This window comes from Corapipo altera, unplaced genomic scaffold (assembly GCF_003945725.1).
Source record: "Corapipo altera isolate COAL_440 unplaced genomic scaffold, ASM394572v1 22, whole genome shotgun sequence".
In the NCBI taxonomy this organism is placed as follows: Eukaryota; Metazoa; Chordata; class Aves; order Passeriformes; family Pipridae; genus Corapipo; species Corapipo altera.
The window spans coordinates 14,848,799-14,858,798 of record NW_020884886.1 but is presented as its reverse complement, the minus strand read 5'-3'; the positions used below and the strand labels follow the sequence as shown (position 1 = coordinate 14,858,798).

The window sequence follows — 10,000 nt, the reverse complement described above, 5'->3', positions numbered from 1 at the left end:
GGCAGCTTCAGAGAACATGGTGCCGGTTACACACTCTTTTGGTTAGGTAAGCCCAGAACCAAAAAACATCTCTCAGGAGTCGGCTGCCATACTAGACATCAAAGACAATCACCAACAAAGTCCTCAGCACACTATCACAGCCTACAGAATCAATTTGTTTATTGTTACAGAATGCAAAACAAAGATCTCAAAAGCACCCCTCTCCCAGAAGTCCAACAAAACAAACTAACCCAGTTATTCAGATTTACAAAAGGAATGTGTTCGTTTTCAGTTAAGCTGCTTTCCCAATGATAAGCACACTCATAAAAAACACCATGACAAAGAAAATCCACATGAAAAACCTGTCCATCACCTTTGCTACTTTTTTCCACTCAATTCCTTTGGCCCTGTTTGCTTTATGGTCTCGAATACAATTAGCAATATACTCGATATTTTTAATCAGCATTTTGTAACAGGAACAGCAATTAACAGTCTCCCTAACATTTTCACCATGAACTCCATGCAAATTTCCATTGAGCTTCTCCTCAAGATTACAGTCATCATTCCTATTGGAAAGAGAACTCCTTACCTCTTTCTGCCTCCTCTGACACCCATCATCCCCCTCAAACCTACGTTCTTCTTCTTTCTCTCTTTTTGGGCTTGTACAATTTTCACCCACATCATAAACAAAAAAGATTTTTGACATGTAGTCCAAAATAACCACCCTGGCCCATTGTGGAACAGGCTTTGCTTCTGAGCCACAATGATGGAGATTCATTATAATGATCGTCAATGCAGTGGAAGCTGTGATCATCGTCATTGTTGCTATGTAATACTTTCCTGGAATACAAAATAAAATCACATTAGAGATGCTATCCTACTAAAAAAAAATCAGTGAGAAAAAACAATGTGACAAAATAGTGTTAAGCATAAATGCAAGTGAAACAAATTTTTAATCATGCCAATTCTCTGTACTGAGATCACACTTAATTTGCCACTTAAAACCAAAGATTAAAGCCATTAAAATAAAATCTTGTCTTCGTTGCTGGTATGCCTGTTATCAGATGAGTAAGTGACTATTGTATCAGCATTGCAAATATCTACAAGCCCAAACCTCTGACTTCTTGAAACACACCCATTCAGAAAGCAGCTCAAAAATGTTTGTCAGGAGCCTTGCTCTTTTCCTAGTGTCTGCAAAATCCCAGTGTAAACAGCTTCACCTGGCACACAAGGAATCCCATTTCTCAATGTATTAACAAAAGCAATGATAATGCTTTGTTGGAGCTATTGATGCACCCCACACCAGCAGATCAATGCCTTCACACTCACACAGGCCAGTGAATATCCAGACTGTTCTCGTATCCACAGCTAGTGTGCTGACAGCTAAGATATCACAGCACAGAGCTGAAGGGTGGCAAGCTGAAGCGAATACAAGCTGTGCTCCTCTGCCCTTGATTTTCACAACTGAAGTACAGAGCTGACCAGCCAACCAACCTACCCTGCCTTGTGCCTGTGCCAAGAGGCAGCTCCCAGCCCTGCTCTGCCTCTGTGCAGCCTCTGCAGGAAAAGCAAGGGCTGGCAGCAAGGACACAGGACACACCACAGATAAATGTGATGTGATCCCAGTTTTCAAAGGAATTGGAAAGAATAGCGAGAGAGAGTGAGGGAACAGAGAAAACAGACTGAAGCTAGGTCCCTTTTGTTACACGAGTTCTTCTGAACTTTCAGACATAGATTAAATTTCAGCATAATGGATTTCCAGGAATTATAATTCAGTGAAGAAATTGTCAGATATTAAGTCAACTGTGAGTGTGTCAGCCAGGCCATCCAACCATCTGCATCTGACAGAAACATATCTTGAAACAGTCTGACCTTGTGCTTATAGCTCTTGCTTTCATGTGTTGGTTCTAAAATAGCTTTCCATTATTAGCTTTATTTCAAGGCATGATACCTTATTTCTAAATATCTAACTATATAAATATAAAGTAGCTAATACATAATTTAAAATAAACACAAAATAACTTTAAAAAACTGCAGCATACCTGTACAACTTCCACACACATTTTAAGTATTTCACTATGTTTTAAAAATGTAGCAAATTCATCTTCCTAAAAGCCACAAATTACATATAGATTCCATGACATACAGCCCTGCTATTAACAAGTCATGCTTAAAGATAAAGCATGTAAAGCTCACCTATCAAAGGTACGTTTTCAGATGGAGGCATGATCTCTGCAACCATCAGCTGGAACACAGTCAGAGCAAGAAGAACGGTAACACCCAGAGACACTTTTTCGCCAGAGTCTGCAGGGAGATAGAATCCCAGTGGAGCCAGGAAAGAGATCAAAATGCAAGGAAGCAACAGATTAAATATGTAGAAAGATGACTTCCTTTTCAAAATCAGTGTGAAGGTCACATCTGGATAAGGCTCAGAGCAGCAGCCATAAGTGATGACATTCTTAACTGCTGGCATACCGTGAATCTCCCATTCCACATCTTCTACAAAGTCAGAGAGGTCACCACTATCGAGAGAATTGATGATGTCTACCTGATTACCATTATAGGTCCAGGAACCAAAGGTAAGGTTGCACTGCTGGCTGTCAAAAGGAAAATAAGACACATCCACTACACATGAGCTCTTCGTGATAGCAGGTGCATCCCAAGTGATTTTTCCATCATATCTCAGCACAACATTAGTATTCACTGGTTCTGAAAAGTCATCATCAGCCCTAAAAGATAGAAAAATGACAGCCAGGACTGACAGGCAACAACTTAAGAGTGTGGACCAGGGAAGAGGGGGCAAGGGGAAGACCCTCCTTTCACACCATTAAAAGCATGCTCTGAAATCATATTAATGCTGAATTTTAGTAGGAACTTACTATTAAGTAATATTTACAGGTACCACTGCCCATTAATGTCAAACACCAGTGGTGCTAAACTATGTTGTATTTGTTGTCTATAGCTTCCTCAAACTTGATCTTAAACAGGAATCAGTAGGATAAGTGTCCATTAAAAGATTAAAACAACGTGTTGGTCACTACTGGCTTCGAAGGGCAGATAAGAAGTGCAGCCTTCATGTACCATCTTTTTGTGGACAATCTTCCAGAGCTCTCAAGGAGCCTCAGCAGAAAGCACTACAGACTGCCAGGGTATTCAATTCCCAGTGCAGAGAAATTCAGAACAGCTTTGTTGTGTAGCATAATCAATTTCCAAATCTTGGCTATAGCTTTATTGCAAAATATTTATACGATCAACAACGAATGTTAAGACAACAAATATAGCCCTTGCTAAGGTAAGGTAAAGTTCAGACTCTGTGGGTCAATTTCTCCTTCAACCCTCTCCCTCCCTCAAATATGCAAGCTAATATTTTCCAGCCACACTCACTTGTTATATAGGACAATATCTGGTCTCCAAACCAAACTGCTTGGAATCCTGATAGAATCCAGCCCATCATATTTATCTTTGTCCCATTTGAGGTATGCATCATACCAGCTTTGTCGAATCCATAAGTAAGCTGACAAAATTTGGTTCCTTTCATCCTGCATAAAAACGTAGAAATATTTCTAGCTGAAGGTGACAAAATCATGTCTTAGATGCAGACAGCACTTGTGGTATAGCTTTGATGTACTGCTCAAAACAGACCAGAATACTAACAAGGCCACAAGAGTAATTCTCAGACAGGTATATATGCCTATACATTGTATAGGGAGATCACTTTTTTGGACTTTCTCTTGGCCAAACCTTCTTCCCCCTGCGCCCTCCCTAGCTTTAATCACAGTGTCTAAGGCTCCCAGTATCTTAAGAATTTCCTTTTGTGAGCTTTAAAATACCAAACAGCTAACAGATTCAGGCTAAGAAATTCTTTGAAACCTTGGTGAGGCCTTGAAGTTGTAATTCAGAAGTCACAAAAATAATCTTCCCTTCTCCTTCCAGACACATTTTGTTTTGCCTTAAAAGTATATCTAGCAGAATCATATTTATAAAAAATTACTGAAGGCTGATTTTAGGTATTTTATGTAGAAAATAATTGCATCTTAGAAAAAGCATTTGCTATATTTAAAACTCAGCAGAAGTTGCCTGGAGGGTTTGATACCAACACCTAACTACAAAAGAAGTCTTAAAAATTCAATGTTGCAAGTGGATAAGAATCTACAAAGAACTGGAGAACAGGACCCTCCTGAGGAAGCATTACTGAATTTGTCATAACAAAATGAAGGGTACTTTTCCTGCTCCTAACAAAAGGCTTACACCTAATACATTTCTGCATATTTTTAGAAAAACGGAACTATACTTTTACTCACCATGTCTTTAATTTGGGACAATGTGATCTGGAGGGTGACATTCAGTACTTTATCTGTGTCTTCCACTGGTCTTAGAGCATTGGAGTAGTCTTCAAAGAGTTCGTTAAACAGCATGTGAGCATATTTTCCTTTGGCTGATTCCACAGCTAGATAACATAGATTTGTTCAGTAAATCAGACTAAGTATACTAAGCAGTATAAGAAAACATCCTCTTTCTACTGCTTCAAGTAGTATTTGATATAACTATATAGTATCATTATTATATATTATATTATATATATAAGATGATACATTTATCATTCATATACTGTCAAATATCATTAGTTCTAATACAAGAGTACACCTGATGAACCTATTCAAATAAGGACAGCATCCACCTGGAGTAAATTAAAAGCTAACTTAAGCTTTTCACATCCACTGAAAAACACCTGTATACACCAAATCATACAATTCTGGAAGATAAATATCATTACTCTTATTTTACCAATATCTTTCATAGGCAGAGATTGCTGACTTAGTCAGCAAAGTCTGCAGTCAAACTTGCTCCCAGGTTATTGACTTTCGGTGTCCCCCCAAAAGCAGCACTGGTAAGACTCATGCTACTTTCAGAATTTAGTCTTTTTATTTTTAAACTATCACCTGTAAAAAGTCTGAGCTGCTTTTCTTCACAGATTGTCAATTGCTTGATGTATGAACACATCCTTGCACATCTTTTCAAAACCATGCATCTGGAGATGCTTCTTGTTATCCAGACTTAGTCACTAAGGATAATTCACTGAAACTTGAGGTTTTAAATGACACTGTTTGGCTGTTCCATACTGTTTTGTAGATCACAGTTTCTCCAGGTAGCCTCTGTATCACCTTTATATAGATTCACATATTTCTGCAAGCAAAGAACAGTACCACTCTGTTACAAACCACCACTGAAGGTGGGGTAACTGAGGTTCGGGGCAGATTAGAGTGAAATGACACTGAATGACCTGTGTGTGTGTGTGTGTGTGTGTGTGTGTGTGTACACATGGTAGGTTTATTTTAGAAAATTTGGTTGCAATGGAAAGGAGGTATGTACCCGTTTTGGTTATTATCTACAGAAATGAAACAATATAAAAGTATCGAGATATCACTTAAGGAAACATATAAGGAAAAGAAAGAAAGAGAAAGGATAAGAGTAGATATAGAAGAAAGATATCACCATATATGATAAAAACCATTATCCCACCTCCAAGGTCTATTTCTTATCAGTCTCCTCCTTTATCTGGTTCAAAACCCAGTTTGTTCCTAAACAAAGGTTGTTTTGTCATGGTCACCCTCCGGTGGCGAGCTCTCAACTCCTTTGCAGCGGGGCTGTTAGTATGCCGATCACCAGCCATCCGAAACCTTTCTTCCTCCCCTTCGGTTGGAGGGTGTAAACATGGCCTCATCAAAGCACCTGCTGTTTTTGCAAATGGCCTATTGTTTGTATCATTAGCCCTTTCACATTTCAATCTCTCATACATTCACAAGACTTAAGCAAATGCCAGGTGAGCAATGTAGGGAACAAGGGTTGCTTGGATTACATCTCTCTCTGGTGATTCACACTGACTTCCTGCACTATTTAGAGTCGAAAGCAGATATTCCTGAATAAAAAGATATTCCAGCAAAGCAAAGCTTCACAAGGAGCATTGCAATTCTGGTCTGCATGATCATTTTGCCTATGCATTGGTGAGATAAAGTAAAACACAACAGACTAAATACTCCGGGAGATTAACGATGTAAAGCACAGCAGGTCACAAGATCCCATCTGAATAAAATAAACCTCAATGCAACATTTAGCAGTATTCTCACCTTTGAGTATCACTGCTGTGAACAGCAACCCCAGAGAGACGTAAAAGGAGGACAAGCTCTTTCTCTTCATTTCTGGACCTTAAATAAAACTGTTCACCCAAAGGCGCAAAAGTGTTTCTCGCCATCCAAAACTAACCAAAAAAGTGAATCAAATTGCACAGCTGCATAAAGATGCTGATGCACTGATGCGTTGCTAGAAGCAACTCAGTCCTCCCTCAGGAGTTGTCAGAGTCCAAGAGCATCGACTGTGTCTCTGCCACCGCCTGGGGCTCTGATGAACCCTCCCCTCTCTTGGTAACCTGAGCGCTGACTGCTCTCAAGCTAATACTGAGTCAGAAAACAAATAAAATCCTTTGACAGTTCTTTGGTGGGGCATGTTTTAATGCTCTTATGTTCTGTAATAACCTGCTAAGAACCATTTCTTTGGAACTTGTGAACCCTCACAAAAAAGTGTTCTCAGTACTTTAATTGGTATAGTTACACTGTACATCACACATCCAATATCACATGGAAAAAAACCCCAAAAAAAACCAACGACAGCCTACTAACTCCTATGCTGACAAAATGTTTTCACCTATAGAAGTGATGCCACATGGAAGAGATGCAGCTACACCAAAGTCGGACAACACAGGCAATATTTGCAGTAGCCCAGTATCACTGTGGAAAGAAGAGCTTCAATGGGTGTAGACAACTTTGAGACCAGTACTCAGCACAGTTTATCAGAGCAAAACTGGACTCTGCAGGTAAAATGTTATTTCCCTATACAGTACAATTTTTACCAGGTGAACTTGACGAGTCATTAAAAAAAATTTTACATAGTTACTGGACAGCTCTTACATTTGGCCAAAAGAGTTATATGAGAGAAATATGAATATGAAACAATACCACACCTGTCTTGCCATCTACCCTGATGGTCAGAAATTCATTAGCTCTGTCTATATTATTCATGATGCCAAGTTAGTTTCCTAGTACCACAAACCTCCTTTTCACACTCCAATCCATCCTTCCTGTCCATTTTGCCATCCTTTTAGAACAGGTAACAGAAAACAGTCACTAAGAAAGCGAAAATATAGAATGAACTATCAGAAAAAAACAATTGGTTCAGAATAGTCTTGATCCACAGAATACTATTTCTTTATTCTTGCATAGTCTTTTGGCATAGTTTTTTGGCTAGAAGAAAGGTGATCCCTCCATATGCATAGCTTCTATATAGTAGCACTCCAGGCAGTCACTGGCTTGTTTGTGCTTTTGTGGAATCTATAAGCCGGTGACATTTATGGTCAGGTTTACTAGGTGAACAATAAATATTTTTGGTCAAAGTACCTGTAATGAAATCCATCCACATCACTTTATTTGCTGGATTGTCAGATGAAAAAAAAGTGGAAAACAGTTTAGAAGTCAAAAAGGTCCCACAGTCCCTGAGCAGTAATAAACTGCTCTCTCTGTGGGATGAAGGTATATGCTGTTAGAGACAACAAAAATCAGAGACAAAGAGAAAAGATTTTTGCATACAGTCAGATCAGTGCATCCTCAGGGGACACCCATAGTCCACTGTAGTATGTACCTGTAGTACATTGCCATTCTGTCAGCAAGTAGCTACTGCTTCACATCTCTTACTGTAATTACAGGGGTGATCATGGTACTGCTTTAAGTGAGCTGATATAAACACTACTGGAACCAGGACTAACCTTGCTTTACCACAGGCTTGAGACAACCTTGTGATCTGTTGCACCAGCAATACACACTTGCCAAGCTGTGCAGACTCATGTACTTTAATTTGCATAAGATCATGTATATTAAAGAACCCTACTCATTTATTGTAACAAAATCTTCAGGCTCTCGAAAGACAAAATCAAGAAGCATGTTTACATGTAGTTTACTCAATTTATTCTTATATGCATATATAATTTCATGTTATTAATTATAAACTTGCAAAGGGATAGATCATAATCTCTCAGTTATAATCTTTATTTCCATCACATTGGACGTACAGACAGGTGAACATGAGCACTTATACACAAGAACATGCTTGTTATGTTCGAGATGCTGCACAGTGCTTGTAAAAGTAAAACTAAAATATATTTTAAAGGCTTTTTATTATTAAAGACGCAATGAATTTAACAATCTTAGTATGCCAGACCATTTGGCTTCCTTATATTTGTTCACAGGAAACCTGATTTGTATTTTGAATCAAAATGTCCCTAACGTAGACATTTGGTGTGAAAAGCAAGCATTAAAATTAATAGTTTCTTATTGATCTGAGAGGTTCATCTACAAACCCATGCTTCCTTGCAACATAGTTTTAAATTGTGATGTAATCTATGGCAATACTACTCCCAGATCAAACATCCCATTTAAATTTATAGTTAAACAGTTCTCTATAGTAAGAAGTTCTGCTACCAAGTTAAGAATTAATATAAATTATGAAGAAACTAATCTAAGAAGAGTCACGGGTGTTTGGAAGTTAGAATCAGGCCATTAATCCCTTCCAGAACTTGAGTCGTTCCCAGCAGAATTCACAGGGATGTTGTTAGAGTCCCTCTGCCAGCAGATGGCCCTGTCACCCAGTCTACTGATAGTCCCAGAGAGCCAAGGCAATTTTTGCCTATCACAAAAAAAAAAAATCATACCGCATTTTAGTCTACTTTGATTAATTTCGCAGACTATTTGCCTTACATTTGATGTAAGACAAGGTGAGACAAGATGTTCTTTTATACAGAAAGATAAGCAGAAGAAACAAAACCGTTTTGTGGGTGAATCCGGGGTCTTCCCTGACTTCCTTCTTGCATCTGCCTGCCATACATGAGACCAGTCACAAAAGGGTTTCAGAGTGAGCTAATATATATCATTGTCAACAATGGCACGATGATATAAAACCATGCTTAGACCAAAGGCTGCTTCTGCTGATGCAGAGAGTGATTAAGGCCCACGGCACAATATCCAAGCCTCCTTCCAGATATCTTGTTCAAGCATTTGACTTTGTGGAAATGAGTATGGGCTATTAACATAGCAGAGCATTGTGTCCATGCATACACTCAGTGGGACAAGAGTGTACCACTCATTGGTGCACTGAGCAATTACACCCCTCACATAATACATGTAACTTTTTATGGTTCTAGACACACACACATGCTATTATCAAGACATCATCAAAAAATCTAAATTTAGTGTAAGGGAAGTTTGACTTTGCATGCATACTAAGGACAGACTGAAGTGGAGATGACAAGGGAGAAATCTCTTTCATATTAAAACTTCCAACTTTAGATCTTTGTCTTTGCCAAACAATAAACAAAGCAGTAGAGAAATGTAAAAACTGTATTTAAAATTTTGTTTTTTCAATCTTTCTTCTCCTACATAAAATAATAATTTGCTCCTGAGCCTGTGGTTTTGACGTTACATTTTCAGATTTTTTTTTTAATGGTTCTTTCCCTTTTTTGCATTACGTGTATTAAGAGTTTTTAAACCTCCAGCTGGAAAAGCTACAGATACTGTACTATTGCAGACCTCAAGGCCGTCTACACCATTTATAATCCATTCCTTCATCAGAGAACAATAAAGAAGAACAGATTGGTTTCTAAGCACAGTTTGTAAGAAGTGTCTCACAGTCTGCTTTTTCTTGCCTTCCTGCCAATTTTTCTCCACAGAAGCTGTTGCATTCACGTTCTTCACAGCATTTGCTACAGAAAGGGGTGATGGGGTGATAGGGTGATAGGGTCAAGCAGCACACTAGCTGTTCAGAGTCAGACTTCCCTCCTTAGTCTAACTGGTTTTAACAGCACGGGTAATAACAGCTCTTCTTACCAGTAGAACAGCCTCACTGTGCCTGCTCTGGAGAATACAGCACCTCATTTAGATGCAATGTGTTTCTCTCCACCTCATTTTTTCTCACCCACCTA

At 38.7% G+C, this 10,000-nt stretch overlaps 1 protein-coding gene across 1 annotated transcript; it reads right to left on the bottom strand.

Annotated features, from left to right (window-relative positions):
* Positions 1-271: 271 nt before the first annotated feature.
* CHRNA9 (cholinergic receptor nicotinic alpha 9 subunit) lies at positions 272-6,174 on the bottom strand. The gene is made up of 5 exons (XM_027642993.1): positions 6,105-6,174; positions 4,281-4,426; positions 3,364-3,518; positions 2,176-2,708; positions 272-819 (listed from the first exon to the last, which is right to left on the bottom strand). Exons 1-5 carry the CDS (start codon positions 6,172-6,174, stop codon positions 272-274), a joined length of 1,452 nt encoding a protein of 483 aa, XP_027498794.1.
* Positions 6,175-10,000: the final 3,826 nt, after the last annotated feature.

Coding starts and splice junctions, on each gene's coding strand:
- CHRNA9 (XM_027642993.1), bottom strand. CDS start 6,174: ATGAAGAGAAAGAGCTTGTCCTCCTTTTACGTCTCTCTGGGGTTGCTG. Junction 4,427..6,104: donor CACAGCAGTGATACTCAAAG/GTGAGAATACTG, acceptor TATGTTATCTAG/CTGTGGAATCAGCCAAAGGA. Junction 2,709..3,363: donor GATATTGTCCTATATAACAA/GTGAGTGTGGCT, acceptor TCTATCTTTTAG/GGCTGATGATGACTTTTCAG.